The sequence below is a fragment of the Beta vulgaris genome, chromosome 5, assembly GCF_026745355.1.
Source record: "Beta vulgaris subsp. vulgaris cultivar EL10 chromosome 5, EL10.2, whole genome shotgun sequence".
Taxonomy (NCBI): Eukaryota; Viridiplantae; Streptophyta; class Magnoliopsida; order Caryophyllales; family Amaranthaceae; genus Beta; species Beta vulgaris.
The window spans coordinates 4385691-4409940 of NC_079206.1; the positions used below are offsets into that span (position 1 = coordinate 4385691).

The 24250-nt window shown below is 33.6% G+C and overlaps 2 protein-coding genes across 3 annotated transcripts; one reads left to right on the plus strand and one right to left on the minus strand.

The window, feature by feature from the left end:
* Nucleotides 1-1194: 1194 nt before the first annotated feature.
* On the minus strand, nt 1195-16407 carry LOC104892301 (DEAD-box ATP-dependent RNA helicase 8). Of its 2 annotated transcripts, none has more exons than XM_010678190.4 (10): nt 15802-16407; nt 12007-12067; nt 8231-8465; nt 7876-8114; nt 6115-6366; nt 5851-6031; nt 4438-4526; nt 4285-4358; nt 4087-4209; nt 1195-1954 (listed from the first exon to the last, which is right to left on the minus strand). In XM_010678190.4, the coding sequence occupies exons 1-9, from the start codon at nt 16155-16157 to the stop codon at nt 4131-4133; spliced, it is 1566 nt and encodes a 521-aa protein (XP_010676492.2). In that variant the 5' UTR covers nt 16158-16407; the 3' UTR covers nt 1195-1954; nt 4087-4130. The 2 variants fall into 2 exon arrangements, with proteins under 2 accessions (XP_010676492.2, XP_010676491.2); XM_010678189.4 differs by having other exon boundaries at nt 1195-1989.
* Nucleotides 16408-21179: 4772 nt separating this feature from the next.
* On the plus strand, nt 21180-23887 carry LOC104892302 (LIM domain-containing protein WLIM2b). Its single transcript, XM_010678191.4, has 5 exons — nt 21180-21445; nt 22050-22152; nt 22272-22288; nt 22374-22463; nt 23281-23887. Exons 1-5 carry the CDS (start codon nt 21311-21313, stop codon nt 23545-23547), a joined length of 612 nt encoding a protein of 203 aa, XP_010676493.2. The 5' UTR covers nt 21180-21310; the 3' UTR covers nt 23548-23887.
* The last annotated feature ends 363 nt before the right edge of the window (nt 23888-24250 follow it).

Consider the following 24250-nt stretch of genomic DNA (forward strand, 5'->3'; position numbering starts at 1 on the left):
CTTCATCCTTATTGTTTTTCACCTCAAGTTCTCCAGGATAAAATTCATAGCAACATCATTATCATCAGGGATCATAATAGTATTTGAAAATAATTACACTTGTTATCACTATACTAGTATTGTTCCTCGTGGAAAGAATTGGATTTGGAACCATAGGGACTATAAGCACAAATTTCAATTGTAGGATGTTACCAACATCACCATAAGTACTATATCCTTCATATCCTTGCTCTTCTTGATCAACCATATCTTGAGCAGAGCCATGATAGTTTTCATTTTCCACATCTTCACCACCAATAAAATCATCACTAGTACCAATACGAATGTCATTCGAAACAGCATTTTCATCTACATGACCATCACGAACATCCATCACAAATGTCGCCCTATACGCTACATATTCTTTTTGAGAGTCAAAGTTCATCAACTTGGAATCTTTTCTTTACAATTACATAAAAAAAAAGTAATATATTTGGTGGTCGTGCTAGATATTTGTGGTGAAAGGCCGGTTTATTGTGAAAAAGAAATACTACAAGTAAAAAGAAACACAAGAAGTAGATTATTTGTAGAGGATGTATCCTACAATATACAGGTCCAAAACGTTGAAACATACTTCTTTTAGCTCTGAGACGTGAACTTTCGCATCTAACAAACCCAGTTTAGTACCAAGTGCTCTTCTAATTGGTATTAAAAAAAGAAAATTGTAGAAATTGGTACCCAAACCTCTTAAAAATGTATCAAATGGTAACCGTACCAAGCTGTCAAGATCTTGTATTATTGTTTTCATTCTAAAAAAACGTGTTGTTTTTCTAATCAAGAGAAAAGTACCTTGTTATACTTCTTCAAAACAGATAAGGTCGCATTTTGAATATGAAACTATGATGTCCACAAATTAATTTTTGCAACTGTCAATAGAGAAAGACAGTTCGCTAACACTTTCTATCATCCCATGTGCAAGTTGAATTGGTATTAATTTCGTTGGTTACTTGTTATTCGTATCATGGGATATTACCATAAGTAAATCAAGAATGTGGTGACATCCCCCATCACCTATCCTTAAAACTCTCTTAATTTCTGATCAATATCATGCGCCAAAAAGCATAGTATCGCTGCTCAAAAACGGCCATCTTAATGACAGCTAGAATGATCACTGTGAAGTGTGAAGGATATGATTCATGGGATGCATTTCTCAAGTAACATCATAAAAAATTATTGCTATTCGATGACAACTTCCGAACAAAAGTCGGAGAAAGTAAGGTCACGATGGTAAATTGCGTAGACGGATGCACATATAACCAATGAAATCGAACCACAAGTCTACATCCCATCTCAGACATGAGAAACCATTTGAAATTGCGTAATATCACTAAGAGGCATCACCTTCACCTTGGAGCCAAAAACCTTGCAAAGCAGGTGGCTGATGCACCAGAGTGACCCCTTAACTCAGATCAAGGAAACAAGTTCTTGCGGTTTGCTACAAAAGAACATTCCTCGCATAAAAATGCACCTCCTCACAATTAATACGCAACAATGATATAAATACATAATCTAGACTCTAAAGGTTAAAAAAAAGGGAAGAAACCCAAGTTTCAAGTGCCTCTACATGTAACTAAGATTAAATGCTTCTTGCTTCTATGCGAGTTGATGCCTACTTTTTTTTTTCTTTTTTGCTTTTTTGTGTTTTTTTTTTTCTTTTTTGACTGACTTTGAAAAAAAAAAGAGTTGTTGTCTACAGTTAAATGCGAGTAAAGCATATGAAAAACAGCAAAGTTACAGAAACCTTTTTGATTGCTCGGATATGTGATTGTCAAACATTTGTGTTCACGCACTTCGGGCTTCATAAGTTTCAGGGGAGCCCATGGAGGGCCCTAAAAATCATCTCACGAATCAGCACAGGTCTTCAACTGCCTCATGTAAAACAAAGTTGCTAGCTTCTTTATCCACTGCATTCATTCTTGAACCAGAAACAGACTCAAAAATAAGTCCACCCTTCAAGAGAGAATTATGACAGCTAAACTTAGAATCAAAATATAAGGATAGAGAACATGCCATTAAATCGAAAGCATAGGAAGAACGGGGGAAAACTAAAAAAAAAAAAAAAAGAGCCTTGATCTTCGTAGTTTAATCAATCAGAGAACTTTCACATCTACAGCAAACCCAACTAAATTGCTAGTAATATCATACCAGACAATCTAGAAAAAGGCAATGTTTACAAATTTACATCACCAAACTGTGCTCATTGAGACCATTCCATTGGCAAGAATCATCTGTTACTTTGTGTATACATTTATGAACTTATTTCAGGTGCTAAATTCATAAATAGAAAGTGAATCTTGGAACCCAAATCCAATTATACTTTATCAAACTCGGGAATTATTTTTTTAATGCTAAAGAAGGGCAAGCTCATAAACTTATATTATTGACAAAGAGAATTGGTCCCTAAATACGCGAAATCGGGAGGAGGGTGGAAAGTGGGATTAACCATGAAATGGATTGAGTTGAATGAAATTCAACTATTTACCAGCTCTCAAAATATATTTTTTAAAAAATCAACTATTCAACATGAGATTTTGCTCCAATCAGTATCCAAATTGCAATCCAACAAAAAAATTACTAATCAGCAGTGCTGCAAATCACATCACACCACTTCCAACTTCAACCGAGAAAAAAAAAAATAGTAGTAAGTGTCTAAGACAACGCCAAACTCAGAGGTGCCATAATCCTCCATAAGATACAGGATTAAGTACAGATAGTAGCACATAGTCTCTTATTACAGATAAAATTCGGAAAGTTTTCCAGCAGAATCTGTCCACAAGGGCATCTTAGGCTATGTTTAGTTCCCCTGAAATTTTCTGATTTGAACTCATCTGATCTGAACTTATTTTTTCTGATCTCATTTGATCTGATTTACAAGATCTTATCTTTTATAAAATATATTATTACTATTATATTATTACTTTGTAATTCATTATTATTCAATACATTATAAGATCTTATTTATAGTATTACTATTATCATTTATTTCTATCACACCTTTTATTAATAATAATAATTATTACTAAAAATAATTCTATAACCCAAGTCATTAATTTATAAGAGCACTTCTAAAATGTTTAACATTTTCCCTTAAAAAAAAAATGTTTCACACTTGAGAAGTCGGCAGACTCAACTCATTTGTTTTCATATAAAATAAAATAAGATATACAAACAACTATGAAACTTTACCTAAGTACTACTACTAATTTCTCTTTTACTACTAATGGATAGGGTGCAACTTCAAATAGCTAGAGAGATTTGGAATTCGGTAGAAAAAGGTATACCAGATCTAAATTTATAATTTGTATCTCGCACTTAACTTATTTTGAAATGTAATCCGGACTTCGTAGTTTTGTTGTCATGAATTTGAGCTATCATATTTTATATATTTCTTATTTTTGCGTCAATCTTATGTTCTTAACACGTGGCTTTTAATTTTCTATTATTTAATAACAACAAAATAACTTAAAATAATGATAACAACGACATTTATAATGATAACGGCGAGATTAATAATAATTATCAATATTAGTAATTAATAAGTAAAACAACAACAATAATAATAATCCTTTTGAACAAATGTACTAGTAAATAATAGTATTAATAGTAATGATGAGTTTTTAAATATAAGCATGATCTGAACTTATTTTTTTTGATTTGATCTAATCTAAAATAAGCAAAAATAAAGTGAACTGAACATAGCCTTAGTAACTACACTAAAGTATGTTTTGAGACGTATAAGACTTTTTGCTGATCCAAATTCCTCAATTGTAACTAGTAAAAACGTAATAGCACCGAAAAAACAGCACCACCCACGCTCTTATCTCTCCTCGTCTCCCAGAAAATGTCTCTAAGTACAAAAATTAGTAATTTTAAATCATAGCAACTTCAAAGGAGTAATTATTTTATAGCAGCATTCATATTCATCATAGCAAGCCCCAAACATCCCCCTCGAGTCCAAAAAACAAGGGTTACGGGGAAATCATGGAATGGGAAGACGGGCAAAATGGCACAAAGAAACATATAAGGGAAGCCACAAAGCACACTTACAGATATTTGTCGTCACCCATCACCATTTGACAGAGTACACATTGTTACCGACAGTAGATACCCTGATCTATGTGTGGAGGAATTTGCTTGATTTCAGTCCCAAGCTCTTGTTCAATCTTGTACCTAAAAATAAAGATGAACATTACTTAACATTCCACTTGCTGTCACTCCCAATGAAAAATCAAACAGAGGACATACAAGTTAAAGCGGTCCTCATATGTGATTAAGTTAACAGCCAATCCAAGGTGCCCATATCTTCCAGAACGACCAACCTGGACAGCAGACGGTTATTAAGTACATCACAGAAATAGCATATATCTGACGAAAATCAAAAGGAAGGACCTAACATACTCTGTGCAGATAGGTTTCCGAGTTTTTCGGGAAATCAAAATTGATTACAACATTTACTGCTTGAATGTCTATACCCCTTGTAAACAAATCTGGAAATAGGCCAAACAAGAACACCAGCTGTAAGCAAGTAATACCTATTACTTCCAAAAATCAGATACAAAAAGAAACTATACTACATACAGCAGAAAGAAAAAGCCAACATGCCTTTCGATACTTTGCCAGAGAAGCGTTATGAATATTCAGAGATAAAGGATGCTAAAGCAAAGGTACATAACAAAAATTCTAAAGTATAGATGCAAACAGAATCATCATCTCTACTGATATAGAGCCCCTATGATGAGAAAAAAGTTGGAGCTATTATAAGGTGAGTTTTTAAGAGACTGAGTATATAATACTACAAATATAACGCATTTTCACTCTTCAATTACAATAAGAACAGTAGATTTCTTATCCCGGCAGCCATATGCTGCACTGACTTTGCCAGTTGGCCACAACTTAAAAACAAAAAACCAAAGCAGGCCGACAATCACTTAGAAAGCCAAGTTCCCTGTGACAATCCCCCAGTAAATAAGCAAAGGGAGATAACCCTGAAGTTCTACAATTTCCCACAATAAGCCGGTAACACTAGATATAAGATTTTATTTCGAATTGCCTTCAATGATGACGTCTATTGGATTTCATGCCTTTTTTCTCTTCTTATACTTCTACTTCTCTTCCTATTATTCTTATCTCTCTCTCTTGTCATCCTCCTCTTTTTCTTCTTTTTTCTCTCTCTCTTTTTAGGCTTTTAGCTTGTTGGTCAAATCTTTATAAGTAGAGATACAATGATCATATATATTATTATATAAGCAATTAAGCATTAAATAGAATCAACAGTTGATCAAAAAAATAAAGTCGAAATTACTTTCCATCATAAGCAGAAGCCTTGGTACAGAGGATATTTGGCAATTATTTGACAAAAAAGTGTTTAAAAGAAGTATTTAAGGAGACTATGTGCAGTAAATAGAGCACCAAATATACAAGTTTACCATCGTCAAGACTCAAGACAACTAAAAAAAACTCCACTGCAGCACTCCCCCCCCCCCCAAAAAAAAAAAAAAAATTGACCAAGCTCTAACCCATATACCTGGGTCCTGTAAACGAAAGGTAGACCTTCCAAAGAGATCAACCAAGTCCAACAGGTCCACAGCCCACAAGCAAATACAAGAATGACACGACAATATCTTCATGAGTCATGCAAAGCAGCCATTTAACATAGCTAGAGGAACTCAGCACACTGACCCAGAGACGGCAAAGAAGAGGTATGAAAAGCAATTAACTCCCAAGGTCATCTAACCATGTACTAACCAATTCAATCATTCATTGATCTTAAAGCAAATGGCAACAGAAGATTCACGTGATTACTATTATTACCTGTGCAAACAAGATTCCTGCAGGCACCATTGCGGAAATCATGGAATACTCTGTTTCGATGGTCCTGGAGCATCTTAGCATGGATGTAAAAGCAAGAATAACCAAGCTCTGTAATTTTCTTGGCCAACAATTCTACCCGATTCACAGAATTGCAAAATATAATGGACTGGTTTATTTGCAGCTGAAAATCCAATCCATAACAATGTCAGAAAGCCTTCAGACAGAATGTAGAAGCCGTTTTTAACATATAGGCTGATGGCAAACCTTTGAGAAAAGTGTGTTGAGGCAGTGGACCTTCTGTCTTTCTTCAACAAAAGCATAAAATTGTGTAATACCTTTGAGAGTAAGCTCATCCATCAGGTTGATGACATAGGGCTTTTCTAGATATCTATCTTTGAAGTCCTTGACAGTTACAGGAAAAGTAGCTGAAAACATCAAAACCTGCCTATTTCCAGGAAGAAAACGAATCAACTGCTCCAGTGAAGGTTGAAATTCAGGAGACAACAGTTTGTCAGCCTGGCAAGAAAACGGGCATGGAACATCAGATACATCCATCAAATAATAAGAGCTTCAGCAAATTAAAACTAAACTTCAAAGAGCTTGTCGGTGAAGTTGTTAACAATAAATCAGGAGAAATGCCGCATGAAACGACATAACAGCAATCCCGAAGAGAGAAAAATGGCTAGAAAGAAAGTTTTGAAATTCTAGTTTATTATTTCATAAATTATTAATTTATCAGCATATTTCAGGGTAAAAATTGTGTTACTTCTATTCACAAGAGGAACAACTCTTTTTTTTCTGGACGGGTAAAGAAACCAAATCTGATCTTTTAAGGGTATGTTTGGCAAAACTAGTGGTTCTAGTAGCTGTTAACTGTTGCCATAGGTGTAATTGTTGGGGTAGCTGCTAGCTGTCTACTAGTAGTTGTTAGAGATTAGCGTTTACAGTAATTGTTTAATTAGGAGTATTTGGCAAAAGTAGTTGTTTAATTAGGAGTATTTGGCAAAAGTAGTTGTTGAGATTGTAAAATACAATAAATGACATTCATTATATAGTGTTTATTCGCTAACCGCTACCTATAAATCTCAAACGTTACTTGTATTAACGTTCTACAACAGCTACCCATAATCTACTCCAACCGCTACCCGCTAATATAACCACTACCTCACCAAACACTCATAATTTTCTTAAGTACCGTTTTGACCTTGTCGAACAGCCAGCCGCTACCTTAAACGCTATTGCCAAACAGTGCCTAATTCAAGAATAAAAAAATACTCGAGTATAAAATTAGTGAAAAAAAAAATAGATAATAAAATAAACACCACCAACAACATTGAAGACAACAAAGCTATATGATAAAGAGAAAGTCGGCACAGATAGCCATATCCTTTGACCAGCCAACTGATTTTGATTGACGTTGGAAAAGCTTTTCTAGCAAAGCCCCGATCACAGCTTTTGACTGCGAGAGCTAAAAATGACCGAGTAAGAGGACAAGGTAGTTTATTTCAACTTTCACGATCCTTCGAGTCAGCTTAGGTGAGTGTAGCAACTAGCGTTTATTTTCTTTCTATCTTTTGTTTGGCGTATCTAGGAGAGAATAACCCATTTGTGAGCTACTTGTTTCTCTCAATGTGTCATGAATCCTCGCTTTCAGGCATTCCAAGAATCTGACACCAATTGTCAAATCGAATGACATCATGGCATCTTAAAAATGTATTGTAGTGATTTGGTGTCTGAAGTGATTCCAGAAATTTTTCCACGCTTCAAAGATCAGAAGTTGCCTTAAGATCAACAAAGTCACAATAAAATTATTTCAGATCATAGTTAGGGCAGTTTAAGATTCTGCCCTTCAGGATATACATTAGCTCCGAGACATCAAGTGATGGAAAAATGTGCATTCAAAACTTAGAGGGAAGCCAGAAATCAGAAGCTCATCAAACTTAGTTTAATACAGGAGGTAAGGACTTGCAGAATGGGAAAGGTCGAAGGAATCAGCACGAAACTAATAGATCAAGTTGCAAGTACCTCATCCATTACAAGCATGGAGCAGTCCTTCAAAATGCATATACCCTTCTTTGCCAGATCTAGTATTCTTCCTGGTGTTCCAACTAGCAAATGCACTGGCTGATACAAACGCATGATATCATCCTTCAAACTTGTCCCTCCTGTTGTGACCATGACCTGGATCTGTAGATGTTTTCCGAGCTCTTTGCAAACCTGTGATGTTTGAAGGGCTAACTCTCTAGTGGGAACAAGTATAACAGCTGCAGCGAGGCAAACCAGAAAACCCATTGAGCTGCTAGACAGTGATTAAAATATAGTATGCAATTTATGCAGCAGCACTCAAATGCTTGATATAAACATCATATAAGTTCATCACCTTGAATTACATTGTTGTCTTGGTCAATTTTTTCCAGCACAGGGATGCAAAATGCAGCTGTTTTTCCAGTTCCATTTTTAGCTCTGGCAAGAATATCACTTCCTGTCAAAGCAATTGGGATACTTTCCTCCTGGATTGGAGAAGGACGTTCAAATCCCTTCTCATATATTCCCATAAGTAGTTCACGTTTCAAGAAATAATCCTCAAATTCATTTCCTTTTGTAGCAGTGACATCCTGATCCAGAACGAATAGCATATCAGCTTAATACATATCCAGCAAAATGCATTTTCAAGAAAATTTCTTGAATATGAAACTGAACCTTAAGCAATGATAAATAATGATTCAATAAAAAATCAAAGAAAACAAAATTTATCATGTGTATTTGGAGCTCACTCAGAGTCGAGTACTTGGGTTGGACACAGGTCTGGGTCCAATGAAGATACTCCGTCCGTATTGCCACAAACATTCACATCTACGTCAAGTTAGAAACTAAAGTCGCATTTGGACAAAACATAGCACATAATAATTTTTGCAAGAAAATTTAATTGAAGCATTATTGATCATTGCTGAAGTTCAATTTTCATAATCAAGAATATCTTGGCGATCAAGGGAGGATTTATTACCAGGGACATACTTGAACCTGATACAAGCTTTTGAATTTCAAAGCAATTACTTCATGTAATTTATAAAAAAAAATATTTTGGCTATCAAGGGAGGGTTTATTACCGGGGACAGAAAATTATTAATTATACAAGCTAAAATATACATAAAAGTGTTGTGATTTATAGATTAAGTGCACTTGTATTTAACAAAAAGTTAAAATTTCAAACCTTGGCCCACATATTTTAATGACCAAGAACAGCCACTATTCGTGATAGCTTGTGAGTTATGACTTCTTCCATAAGTGATCGGGTTCCATTTCCTTGCACCTGAAATCCCCATTCTTTGAGCTCATTTCTAACTTAATTTATATTCAAGTAAAATTGGCTTTGTAATTGTAACCCTCAACTCATCTAAACTTATTAGGTCTTATCTTATCTCATTTACCTGAAAGAGGTTATTTTATAAGTGAATAGAAGTAGACCAAGGCCTTAGTTTCACTCTCTTTTGATTCAGTTAGCAAAAAAATCAGCCATAGCTTGTCCGAAGTTCTGATTTCAGAAGGTAATGGAGCTACCAGAGTTGGCATTTTAGCCGGACCTGGTGATACAAAGAGATACCTTTGGCAAGCTAATCCACCCTAAATGTACTGAGAGAAACATGAGCTCGACTTGATACGAACCCAAAAGACTAATTTTAACACAATTTAACAAAATTTGTCATATTTTATACTCCCTCTTTGCCCAAACTCTTTTATTAAAAACTTTTTTAAGGGTACTATAGTGTAGAAATCCCCTTTGTCTTATAGTTGGTGTAATCTAGAGAGTGAAGCAGTGAGAGAATGTGAGCCAATACACAGTGAAGCAACAAAAATAAAGAAGAGAATTTCAGACAGAGGCAGATACAGAGAGAAACCCAAAAAAAGATTATCTTATATAGACCATCAAAAAATAACATATAATAATAAACATTTTTTCCAACCAAGAGAGTAGAACAACCAGATCTGACCAGTTTACAAATTGTTTTCCCGAAAACCAAGCACAACGACACCAACTAATACCTAGATTTAAGGTTCTTTTCTGTTGATTTAGAGAGAACAAAGGGAAGAGCAACCAGAGGGAGAGAAGAATCCAGATAGATTGTTTCAAATGCTCCAAATACCATCATCATTATTATTTTATTTTAAAATGTGGTGTATATTTTGAAAGTACACACTGAAACTATCTAATAAGACTCCACATACAAATAAATTTTCCATTTCGGGATGTCTTCCTCTTTACTTTTTGACTCTGGTTAAATTGCATGTCAACTAACTATGGAGCACTTATTTTGAAACTGGGGGAGTTTTAGCTGCATACAATCAAATTCGACAAAGTTAAGCAAGCTTAATATTATTATTATACAATTTCAATCACAATAATTTCACCAAATATAAGTTACGCTCAACAGATATAAGTAAATTCAGCAAAATGAGTCTAAGAAAAATAAGTTCGGATAATTAAGTTAGAGGAGAACGGAATTTCTGGGTAGTCAATCTATGGGAAGAACCTATATATGAACCAACTCTAATAGGGCATCCCTAGAGGAAGATGATGCACAAGGCAAACAATCCAGATGTTGAATGACATTGTTGCTTAGCTAAATTTAAGACAGATTGGAAATAACAATGACTATGGAATGAATAAAGATAAGCAAAATCCTATATTATACTCCGTCCATCCTTGAAATTCTTCTTAGGCTTGCAAACGCATTTTTATATTTCTTAGTAAAGGAAAATAGATTTTTCAGTAGATAATGTACAAGTCATAATTTAAAAAATTAATTAAGATAAAAGAGAGTTGGTGGGGAGGCCCACATCACATGGGATATGAAAAGAGAGTGTGAAAGAGGGAGTTAGTGAGTCTACATCATATGGGTTTGGATTAAAAGCAAAAGTAACCATTAAATAGAAATGAGGAGAGTATATGAGCATATGTGATCAAACTTTACGGCCACACTTTTTTTTAGCCTGCTTTTGAACAAAAATACAAGCTTAGCCTAGCTGTGTACTCATAACGCAACGAACCCATTACTCTTTACGAGACATCCAACCACAACTACCCACTTGTAGAGTCTCACCTTCCCTGAATCACCACTCTTCCATAGATTTCTTCTTTGTCATTAGTGCTGCACTTTCCAAAAGGTGGGTAGGATGTATCATCTACGTAACTAACCACGATAGACAGTGTCACTACTCTGCTTCCTACTGCTATAAGTCTGGTTTACATAACTCGCCTCTTCCTTCCCATAAAATATCCCAATTGTTCCCTATCCAATTCCAGGAATGAAGCATGAATGTCAGTCTTTAAATGTTGAAAAGATTTGAGAAAAACGGGTGCTAACAAGCAATTAAATATGTGAGAAAAACCATAAGACGCGTTCATTTCCTTCAGAGCATATACCAAGACAGGATCTTCACCCCGACTGTGAGGTGAAATCTAAATTTTCATGATCTATTCTCAAAGCATATAAAAGAAGGTATTGATTAAAGTAACTCTTCCAACCTAAGAAAAAAAAAAAGTTCTGATGGTTTCTTAGTTGCTAATCGTCTTCTTCACTCTTTCATACGTCTACTACTTAAAGTACAAAGCAAAAGCCTTTTAAAAAAAGGCTAGGAGGAATTTCTATGTGTACAGAGGTTCTGTAACACCAGAAGTATAAGACTTCTCCTTTCAATTATAGGTATATGCTTTTACTGGCTTCCAGTTTCAAGTTCGTCACAACAAATGATACTTGCTAGGCTTCTTCACACCAATTTACAATCAGTTATACGTTGTAGTTTGCCTAATTCATCCTTGTTTTCTAGTTATCACGTTACTTGGGATCTTAGGTTGAATTGCTTCATGATTTTCTAGGACAACACTCTTCCCTTTAAAACACTAGCTTAAGAATATCAAATTGGCAGCACATTATTTTTAAAGCCCTCGAAGTCATTCATATGGAATAAAAAAGTTGTAGAAATAAAAAACTACATTTACATATTATTCTTTGCAGGAACCATAATTTTCAAAGTCCAAAGAATTGTCAATCTACCATTCTTGTTTAGCCAACTACAGAGATCCGGAGGAACTAATATACAGTCATCAATTGCTATTGATGTGAAACAAGCATTAATTGGCAAGATTGTATGCAGTACCTCTGTCTGGTAACGAGTATCAGGCGGTGGAAGCTTAAGACTTGCCTTCCAATCTTCGGCACTGAACAAAAAGCAATACAAAGTCACATCACAGAAACCTTCATCACTAACAACTATTATAAGCAACAAACATACATGAAATTTACAATATGGATAATGTTCACATCCATATCCAAAAAGCAGAAGAATCTCATTGGTGTGGCCAAAAAGAGTTACACTCCAACCAGTTCAAATAAGTTTGTAGTTTATCATATGTCATGCTCGACTTAGGCCATCAATTAATCTCAAAATACACTTTTATTAAAACAAAATACTCGCTCCATCTACAATGATAATCACGTAAAAATCTTGTCACGTTTCCTAAACTTTATGAAAAAAAACTTTTTTGTGGTGTGTTAAAGAGCCCCATATAATAAGTTGCACACAGACGGGTACTACTACGGGTTCAAATTTGAGTATGTGGCCGGAAAAACAACAAGAATTCGAATTTTAAGGAATGCGTATGCGTACCCGTATAGGAAACATATCATATGAGGTACAGGCACGAGGACATGACCTAGAAGATGTAGTCGTGCTACATATTCCATATATATATATATATAAGTAAAAGTTATTTAAAAAATCAACAAAGAATGACAAAATATATACAAAATAAATGCTCATGTAGTGTCGGGTGTAAGGTCAAACAAGGACAAAAAGAAAAAGAGTGGAAGATTGAAAAGATAGAAGTTTCTAAAGACTTCTTTTTTACTTTAGCACACCAAAGACAAACAGAGCCTCTTAATGCACGTTGAAGAGAGAAAAGATGAGAGCTGTCATGGATAGTTTGACGGGAATCAATTTATTCCTCGCAAGCGTTCTATGTCATGGGCGGCGAAGCACGTGCCACCAATTGCTTTCAACTCACTATTACGGTTTCTTCATAATGAAAAATTCAATGTAGGCTTCAAAGCGAAGCAATTGAATGCAATAAAATTACGGATTTAGCTCGAATTAGATTCTTGAAGGCTGGTTACGCTCTAATTTGAAAAAGCTTTTTCTCCTGTTTGTAATTTCAACTCAATCTACTCTCTCACACCTCATCCCCAAAAGTGCACCACCTTTAGCCTCTCGTGATTCATTGCACTTCACTATTTGGATCAATTCTCGTGCCTCCACTCTCCGGGAGCCTTAGTTGTACTTCTCAAAAGTCAAAACTAAGGGTAAAATTCTCGTAGATCCTCCATTATGAGGGATTAGATCACGGAGTCTTCATGTAAGTATTTTCACGTTACCATTATAGCAATATAAGTTTTATGGCTCTCTAACTTCCCATCAACAAATTTTTAGGGATTGATGGTCAAATTTTGACCACACGCACCAAAATGGCCCTGATTTTGGATCAGAGTAAATCCAATGGACAACATCTCAATGTTGCAAACTCATGATGATAGATCATAGGAAAAAAGAATAGTTGATCAAAAGTTGATAGCATAATGTGACGTGACGTCCAAGAAGGGGAGGGAAGTATCACGACCAAATTTGGAGCAAAAGGAATTTAAGCCTTTGACCGATTCACTAAACTTGCCTTGTTTTCTATATTCTTCTAAAAGACTAACTTCAAGCAAGAGTCCAAGATACAATCTAACTCCCTCCCTTCAAAATATATATTATTGTTCCTTCTCCTTGCGACTATGTACCTATCTAGTTGCAAATTATTCAGGGGGAAAACAAGACATGGAACTATAAGAGTGAGGCTATTTGGAAACTTGTCGAGAAAGCTTGGATGTGAAATTGACTTGGCTCGCCAATAACCTTATATGTCATAACTATCAATCCCGAAATTATAAATCAATCAGGAAATCAAGTTGAGTAATTAGGCTCTCTCTTTCCTCTAGTCTCCACTCATTACCAAGACCTCCAAAACATCACTTAATCATCCGTGCCATCAGTCAAAACGACACACTAAAGCAATAAAATTATAGCAGCCTGGTCCTTAGGATCAATGATATCTGCATACTCAGGTACCTATCCTGAGTGGCTGAGTTCACAAGAAACAGTTCGATTTGGTTTTACTACCATCTTAAACAAATGCAACATTAATAATCCAACCAGATGACAAGACTCCACTTGCAAAATGGAAAAGTCTATTGCACACTGCGGATGAGGCAACAAGATAACAATTGTTCCAAAAGCATACAACTTTTGGAAACTTAAATTCTAGCATCGCCTAATAAAAGCAATATTAGAACGTGCATAAGCCTGGAAAGTCAGCACAGAGATAAAAACTAGTATTTGTGAAATGAGAATACTACATAAATCCCAATGCATTTTAGCTTAGTTGCATTTGTAGATAATATATAATATGTTGAAAGCAAAAAAAAAAAAAAAATGAAAGGATGCATGATATTGAGTTCAAACTCATTAACCATCAAACAGTACAGAAGTTAAGAATGAATGCATCTTTGATAAATCAAAGGTTATATATGGGTTATAGCAGTCACCACAACAGTACCTATAGCAACAAAAAAAAGAATCTGAATCGCATAAAGAATAAAACAAATCAAGACCAGACAAGCTGCCGACTGATAGCAAAGGCCTATCTTGTAACACAGATATTAAAATTTCAACTAGCTTTGGCTGACTTATCCCCTTCCTTATAAGTGGGGATATGCTGATATGCTCAGAAAATATAGACCAAAGATATGTGCAAGTATGAAAGTGAACACACAGAATTGCTATACACCTCCATTTCAGTCACAGTTACCATGACGATCTTATAATCTTAAAACTACATCATTATCATATATGTCAATATCTAACCCAACCAACCAAAAAAACCTTTTCTTTAATTTTCCCACATTGTCGATTCCCTTGTCCTTGCCCTACCTCATACACTAGAAGCATAAGTACCAAAAAGCTTCCTCTCTCCAGCACAAATTTCTAGCAAAGAACCATAATGTGGAGCTAAATGGTAGTGAAAATTATACACAATCCTCCAAATTAGAACTCAACAAGAGACTAAAAGTACTCCAATCCACAGCATGCCGAACTCTAACGCTTGCTCCACCCATGAGACATAATTCCCATAGTCCCCACAACTTCACCTTTACCTTACGATTGCCTCTCCTTATTATCCCATTCCCGAAACATAAATCCAGATAGCAATTTCCAAAGCATACAAACATCAAGGAGATACACTCTTCCCCACTCCCTTGCTTATTAAGTCTTAAGTAATCACCGACAAAACATCATGTGAAGGGAAACTAGATGCATAAATCCTATTAGGGAAAAGGTAAGCTATCCATGGGAAGGCTATCAAATTAAAAGTTGCTCTTACTCAGCCTAGAGGCTTGACCATTGTACAAGGACGCGTTCTCGTATAATGTACAAAACTACACAGCTTTACGTCAAGCGACAAAAGACACAATATGGCTATGGAGGCAAATCAAACCTCAAAACAAACCAATATAACAGCTCGTTACACGAAAGCTCATATGCTCCAACAATTTCCTTGCTCTCATTAATAAATTATATCTGTTCTGGATCAAAAGTCCCAAAAAAACTAAACTTCTTCCCATAAAAAGTCCAAATGGCCTTTTTTAGGAACTTGATATCTCAATTGAGAATACAGAGTACCAAGGAGATAATACGCCCTTCTCCCTAGCCTCAAAATTGATGTGTGTCATGAACAAGTATTAAAAGATCATCACTGATATAGATATAATAATGTCAGTCCACACATAATTTCCAAACATCACAAATCATGAAAAAGCAAAAATCAACTTAAATCCCTAGAATTCGAAAAGAAGTTACCTCGAATCCACATTAGTCGTTTGATTAGACTTCTCAACTTGATTAGAAGAAGACTGAGTTGAACCAGCATTATCAGAAGAAGTATTAGCAGGACGTCGCATCATCCACTGTTGTTGTTGTTGTTGCTGTTGTTGATGTTGTTGCTGTTGTTGTTGATACTGATTTTGGTGTTGCTGGTAATTCTGCTGCGGCGCGCGTCTCTGCACATACTGTGGCTGGTCGTGGTACTGATTATTGTGGTACGACGGCCGATTCTGAAAATTAGGGTTTTGTTGCGCGTAATTACCGCCACCGCTACCGCCGCCGCGACCGTTGCCGATCCCCGGCGGATACCTCGGGCGAGCGTTGTGGTTCATCGGAATTTTAGAGAAGAGAGGAGAGAGAAAGAAGAGAAGTCAAAATCAACAATGGAGGTTTTCTGGATCTAGAAGAAGAAGAAGAAAGAGAATTTAGAAAAAAGACGAGAGTAGTTTAAAATCGAACATTCTTGGGGAGTGGGGGAGAGTGGGGAGTGGGTGACTCAGTTCACTGCGTCGACTTTTTACTGGAGGATGGATGTGATTTTGTGTGAGTTGTGTGACCGGAGGATTTTCGATTTTGACTGTTTTCTCATCTTATCGAGGGTCTTTGGGTTTTTGTTTGCTTTCAAGGGTAGAAAGGTCGTTTTGTGTTTTTGTGTTAATTTTTTGATCTGAATTTATTTTTTCTCATCTGATCTGAACTTAATTTTTCTGATCTGATCTGATTTTCAAGATCTTATATTTTATAAAATTTATTATTACTTTGTAATTCATTATTATGCATTGGTATTCTCAATATAAAAAATATAGTCATGTGGAATCTTGTTTGATTCGTCTCAATGAGTACTTTATTAATATTCAATCATTATAATTATTACTAATATATAATGAAAGATATTTAATGTAGAATAAGTGCATTGACAAACATGTAAAGTCAAAGTAGGAAAAATAAAATAAAAATACAGAAGGAGTACATTATAAGATCTTATTTATAGTATTACTATTATTATCATTTCAGAACTTTTATTATTATTAATAGTAATTATTATTATCATTATTATAATAACAACAACAATAATTATAATCATGATAATAATTATTATCACTAAAAATAATTATATAACCCAATTCATTAATTTACAAGAGCACTTATAAAATGCTTCACATTTTCCCTTAAAAAAAATGTTTCACACTTGAGAAGTCGGAAGACTCAACTTTTTTTTTCATATAAAATAAAATAAGATATACAAACAACTATGACTTGCGCAAGAAAGAAATGGATAGCATGCAACTTCAAATAGCTAGAGAGATTTGGAATTCGGTAAGAAGAGGTATACCAGATCTAAATTTATAATTTGTATCTCGCACTTAGCTTATTTTGAAATGTAATCTGAACTTAATAGTTTCGTTGTCATGAATTTGAGCTATCATGTTTTATATATTTCTTATTTTTGCGTCAATCTTATATTCTTAACACGTGGCTTTTAATTTTGTATTATTTAATAACAACAAAATAATTTAAAATAATGATAACAATGACATTTATAATGATAACAACGAGGTTAATAAGAATTACCAATATTAATAATTAATAAGTACAACAGCAACAATAATAATTCTTTTGAACAAATATACTAGTAAATGATGGTATTAATAGTAATAATGAGTTTTTAAATATAAGCATAATCTAATTTGATCTGATCTGAACTTATTTTTTCTGATCTGATCTAATCTGAAATATATAAGCAAAAATAAGGTCAATTGAACATAGCCTTAATCATCTCGAAACAACATTTTAATTCGATGATCGAAAATTTCGATTTGCTATTTTTGCGGACCGTAATCGTAACCATTTAGACTGATTATTGCCTAAATGGTTAACATTTTCGGTATGTTTTTTGGTTAACAATTACCCATTATTCAGGTATACTATTATAACTTACTTAATTTATATATTTATTTTCTATTTTTGTGCATATACTTTTATATTAAATATAATCTAATATAAAATATATTACAAAATGAATAATAAATTCATTGGAAAAAATAACTTACACTAAGAATTCACTCCATTTCCTAATTATAATGCATATATTAGTATTAAAGTTTTCAAAATAGTCACATACTTCATCTAATTATTGTTTAGTCAGTAACAAATATTAGAATTAACGTAATTGTTGGAAAATGTTTCACCATAATTAAATAGTGAAAAAACATATTTCGGTTTTTCGATTGACCGTTTACCCAATAATCATAATAGTAACCATATCGTTTAACCGGTACTTTTATTCGTTTGCTAATCGTATTGTTAAAGCTTTTATCGGTACGGTTACCACCCATTTAGACCGGTTTTTGGGTTTATTGATACGATTTTCGATTTAGTGTTTTTTTAATGAACACTCCTATATATAACTACTATCTCTACCCAACAAGAAGTTATTTGATACACACTATATTTTCATTAATCCCCAAAAACCCCCAAGCGAGATTGAGTATCAGTAATATTTTGTGTAATTGGTCCGGACACTAGTTCAAATTCCATGCATATAAGTCAATTTTTCATTATTTTGCTTCATTATTCATTAGTACTCCCTCCGTTTTTTTTTTTACTTCGCCTTGGGGGAAAGTGAGGGAGACCCAAGAATAAAGTATAAAAGTATTAGAGATGAATTGAAAAGGTGGAGAGAGAAAATATTATTTAGATAGAAAAACTAAAAAGTAGGTTAAAATCTCTATTATATAAAGAAAGGGGGAGTTATGGTGTCCCCAAATAAATTTACTTAATTACCCTTTAGTAAATCAACTACTTTATCAAAAAAAGAGGAAAGAAAATCAAACTCAAATATATCATAAAAAAATTAACAAGGAAAATTATATCATTTAAATATTGATCAATCAATACACAATCAAGTAGTAAATCAAAAAGGAAAATACAATTAATTAACAAAGTGAACTGATTTGATTCATTAAACAAAATACTTTGTTGATAAAAATAGAAGAAATCCTTAATAAATCTGCGTAACATTCTTTTATTACTCATCAATTTTAATTTTTTAAATCTTAAAGAAAGTATAAATAAAATATATAATATAAGACAGGTTTGGTTAAGTGATATATGCTTAATCAATAAAATTAGCTAGCCCAAAAAACATGTCTAATGTTCAAATTTTACCTTCGTGTATGCCCAAAAGAAGTTATAAATTATGTTCTAAAAAAGTGAGGCATGCATCGCGTGCATAAATTGCTAGTATTAAAAAGTGGATGGCATGGGAGGAAAAATAGGATAAAGTAGGTGGGATATGTTACCAAGAATAGAAAAAACAACAGGGTTTAAACTGTAGATAAAAAAGAAACACATCAAAAAGTAAAATGTGTAGATTAAAAAAAACATATGGAGTAGATAGTAGTCAAAAGACATAATTTATGCTAGTAATTAGTTGGACAAGTGTCTATATACAATCTATACAAATATAATTAAAGGTGCGCATAACAACGTCTATGCGCCACGTTGCATCATCCTTCCGGCACTAGAATTTTGCCATGTGTCTATTAATCAACAATAAGTCAGGTGATTATTATTTTAAAAAATATATATGCTAAAACTTAGGCTCGAACCCCTGACCTCAAGCAAGTGTTTTCAAAGACTCGCCATCTCATCTAACATCTTTTAGTGATTCATATTTCCACAAAATTATAGATATTTGTTGTAATTAGTAATGTGGCAATAAATTCCTACTTACAGACATAAAGTTTATTTTTCTTATTTGATTTGTTTTTGCAGTCACCCCTTGCTCCATCTCCCTGAAATTCATCATGAATGTGAGAGTCCTCTACTTCGTAACTAACGGGATAGTTTTACAAATTATTCTTGATGCTAATCAAATCTTATTGTTGTTGTTCGAGAATACGAATCATGAGATGGAGTTTAAAAGTCAGGACAACTCATATAAAGAAGGTCAGTGAAATTGTTAACCACAACACAAATTTCTTAATTGCATATATAATTTATTTCAGGTGTGCTTTTATGTGCCATGTGGAACCTTTTCTCTTGCACTAGAATTTTATCACGTGTGCAATAAACCAACAGTAGATTGATCATCATATTTTTTGAAAAAAATATAATGATATCTTGACCCCATAACCTATTAATAACTATTAAGATAATTTTTCTTTAAATGCGATCATGGATTCCGTTGGACTAGGCTGCGCATTTCAATACTTTTTGAACCAAAATTTGATGCTTGAGCCTCATATTTGAACGATTCAAACTTTTTGGACTTAAGGTCAAAATGGACTAAAAAAACACATTTTAGGGCCTAAACTCAGGCCGGCCAATCCAAAAATTGGGCCAAAATTTCCATCGAGAACAAAAATATTAATGTTCTTTTAGATAAAACTCACCAGTCATCTCTAATTTCTGAACCTATAAATAATCCATGTAAACTTTTTAAGCCAAAAATGATTTGTGTACTTGTTTTGACTTTTTGGGTGAGAATATGGTTTAATTGAGTGAGAAATGTGGTTTAATTACTTTATGTGTGAGTATTAGCACGTGATACTATTAATCGGCTAAAAAATTAATAGAAGCAAGAGCTCCAAGGTCAATTTAAATTCCTAGACAATAAATCTACAATTTAAGATATTCCATTTATCACCTTTGTGCATCGAGATAATTAAGAATAAGGATTGAACTATAGATCTTTTAAATATGAGTTTTCACATCTTATTCTTTTTAATACTCCCTCCATCTCATAATATAGTGCTTGTTTCTTTTTTACACGGTCTCCAAGACGTAACTTTGACCTTCATTATCTTCAATTCCGTATTAATAAAAAATATAAAAAGTTGACATTATGAAACTACACATTGAGACAAATCTAACAAGATTCCACATGAATATGTTTTTCTATATATACAAATGAGAATATCTGGTCAAAGATTTTAAAGTTCGACCCATAAAAAATGAAGTAGGCACTATATTATGGGACAAAGGGAGTAGTACTTGAGAGTTGTATATATATAATCTAGTTATTGTGCATGCAGGATGATATTAAAAGAAATCTAAGCAGTCTACTAATAAGAATTTTCAAGACTTTAGTTGATTTATATATCTTATTTTGATCTACAATTTTACCACAATTGTCTCACAACTTCTCAACTGGTGGTTTAATAGACTTGGTCAAATTGTTAATTTTTCTATCTTTATCTTACAAAGTTTAACAATTTAAGAAGAACATCTTCTAATTATATCTCCTTTAAATATGGTAGAGGGGACCATGTCCATCCATGAGTCCACAATTTTTGCAGCCTTTAATTTGTTTACATTGACTATATTTGCCTTTTATATCTTTAACTTCTCAATCTATGAGTATCAAAGTGTTTTCATTTGAATAGAAAATTTGAAATTATCTCTTCCATTTTCCTCCCTTCGGAGATAAATACAAATATATCTTGCGAGGAGGAAGAAGGAAGACTAAAACTAAATAAAAATGGTGTTTACTGGAACCCTTGAAAAATGCAAAGCATGCGACAAAACAGTGTATGTGGTTGATATGGTGACAGCTGACGGTGTTCCTTATCATAAAACTTGCTTTAAATGCAGCCAATGCAATGGAAAGCTCATGGTAAGGATATTAGAATTTTTTGCTTGAATAATGTAAAAGTGGGTTTTAATTCCCAAAATATGTCCAAAAAAATTAAAATTCCCTGCGTACCGTCCACGTAGGACAGCACGCGAGAAAATTGTTTTTTTTTGTTTTAACCCACGGAAACCGCTACTCAAAGTAGCGGTTTAATTTTAAAATAAACTGCTACTCTGAGTAGCGGTTTATAAATATAAACCGCTACTCTGAGTAGCGGTTTACCTGCGCAAAATATGGTAAGCAGATATCAGTTTTCATAATAAACCGCTACTCCGAGTACCGGTTTTACCTAAGTTGAAAAAAAAAAATTCTTGGCACTTGTAAACCTCTACTGCAAGTAGCGGTTTTACTAAAAAAAAAAATCTCGCGTGCCGTCCTACGTGGACGGTACGCAGGGAATTTTAATTTTTTTGGACATATTTTGGAAATTAAAACCTACTTTTGCATTATCCAAGGAAAAAATTCAAGGATATTACTTATGCTACCACGCACATAACTACGTATTATTTTCTAGATAAAGTTATCAATGCAATGGATGAATATCGTAATTGTATTTAACTAATACTCATTATTATCTGCACCGCAGATGGGAAGGTTTTCCTCCATGGATGGAATATTGTATTGCATGCCGCATTTTGAGCAACACTTCAAAAAGACTGGCACTTATTCTAATAATAAGTCTCAAACATGTAAACCTTTTCTTTAACATCCCTTATGTTTGTTGTAGGGTATAACATTATTCATTTGTAGATTTTCAAGCGCTTATATTCATAGCCTAACACTTTTTATTTTATGTTTGTCTAAACAGCTGCGAAACTTGAATTGGTAACTTCTTTAGCCTTCATTTACATATTTATAATTTAAGTTAAGGTTCCACCTCTCATCTTTCTTTTTCTTTGTTCTTTCTTAGAACAAGACCCCTAGCAAGCTCTCAACAATGTTTTCTGGGACCCAAGACAAATGTGCTACTTGTAAGAAAACGGCATACCCTCTCGAGAAGGTAAGCGAATATAATGTTTTTTTTTTCTGATAAGATGAAGATCCCTCGTTAGGCTATGTTTAGTTCACCTGAAATTTTCTAATCTGAACTTATCTGATCTGATCTGAACTTATTTTTTCTGATCTGATCTGATCTGAACTGATCTGATTACAAGATCTTATCTTTTAGATTTTTCTCAATATATAAGAAAAAATATAGTCATGTGGGGTATTGTTTGATTCGTCTCAATGAGTACTTTATTAATATTCAATTATTATAATTTTTACTAATATGTAATGAAAGATATAATAATTTTTAAATATAAGCATGATCTGAACTGATCTGATCTGAACTTATTTTTTCTGATCTGATCTGATCTGATCTGATCTGATTAGATCTGAAATAAGCAAAAATAAGGTGAACTGAACATAGCCTTAGTCAAGGGAGAATTTAGAAATCCCATATTATAAGAGACAAAAACAAACTCTCGTTACAAGGGTGGAACTAGGCAGTATATTTTATTTATTGGTAGGATGAAATAATCCTTGGGCTGCTCTAACATAATTCCCCGACCCAGAGGCCCAAGTACTTGGAAGGAGGGTAATGGTCACATAAATCCTTATCTAAGTGTCTCTTATTTGGTGGATTTCGAACCCCTAAACTTGAGGTAATGAGGTGGAAATTCTCACCAAGTGAGTAAACCATATGAAGCTTGATAATTCTTAGCCAATAGTAGTACGTAAAAGTTCAATATAGGCTATAGCTTATTATGCTTTGTAGATTTAGTATTATAAATCATGTTTGCTAATTCTTTGTTTCCATCATATTTATGCTACAGATAGTTGTAGAGGGAGAAAATTACCACAAGTCATGTTTTAGGTGTGCAAAAGGAGGTTGCTTTCTCACTGCATCTAATTATGCTGCTCTAGATGGATATTTGTATTGCAAGCCTCACTTCGCTCAGCTATTTAAAGAGAAGGGTTCATATAATTACCTTACAAAATCAATTTCTGGGAAGAAAAATCATATTGATGGTCTTGTGTCTTCTGAAGAAGATAAGCAAGAAACAACGCCAGAAGTTGAAGTAGCGAAAGAAGAAAATTAAATCATTACAAGAGTAATGATTTATGTATTGTTATGTAGTAGTATGCATCGAATGCAACCTCTTTGTTTGCCCTTGTAATTTCACCTTCCATGTTGGTCATTTATGGACCATGCATCTTTCACGTAGGGTTATTGTCTGATATTTCATTTGATGTTCAATTTTCTTAAAATTGGAAGGGCAAATATTTGCTTTATTTTGTCAATGATGACACTAGAAAGATAGATACAATTAGGGAGGTATAAGAACAATTCGTGTACTTGAGGATGTGAAATTAACATCATCTTGTAAAAGTAGAACAACATTGAGGTGTATTTGAGTTTCAAACCATGTTTAGGTTCAAGATGAATCTTGTCTATATTGTATAAAAATTTACTCTAATTCTTGTGAATGAACAAAAATAACAATTGTGTTTATTTATTTATTGTATATATAATTTTATGTCTCGCTAAACTTGTTGTATATCCCTTTGAAAATCATTTTATTAACATAATAAGTACCCGATTAAAATACATAATGATCATACCGGTAAGACATGCTTGTAAATTATGCATAAATTTTACCAATTAGAATTATATTTCCTACGTTTTCTTTTGTTATTCATGTATTTTCTATTGGGAAATTTCAATATTTTGTTCCTATTTTGAATATTTTCATAAATAATATTTCTCCGTCCGTCTCATAATATAATTTGTATAGAAAAATT

Coding starts and splice junctions, on each gene's coding strand:
- LOC104892302 (XM_010678191.4), top strand. CDS start 21,311: ATGGTGTTTACTGGAACCCTTGAAAAATGCAAAGCATGCGACAAAACA. Junction 21,446..22,049: donor AATGCAATGGAAAGCTCATG/GTAAGGATATTA, acceptor TCTGCACCGCAG/ATGGGAAGGTTTTCCTCCAT. Junction 22,464..23,280: donor CGGCATACCCTCTCGAGAAG/GTAAGCGAATAT, acceptor TTTATGCTACAG/ATAGTTGTAGAGGGAGAAAA.
- LOC104892301 (XM_010678190.4), bottom strand. CDS start 16,157: ATGAACCACAACGCTCGCCCGAGGTATCCGCCGGGGATCGGCAACGGT. Junction 4,359..4,437: donor CGGAAACCTATCTGCACAGA/GTATGTTAGGTC, acceptor TCTGCTGTCCAG/GTTGGTCGTTCTGGAAGATA. Junction 4,210..4,284: donor TATGAGGACCGCTTTAACTT/GTATGTCCTCTG, acceptor CTTTATTTTTAG/GTACAAGATTGAACAAGAGC.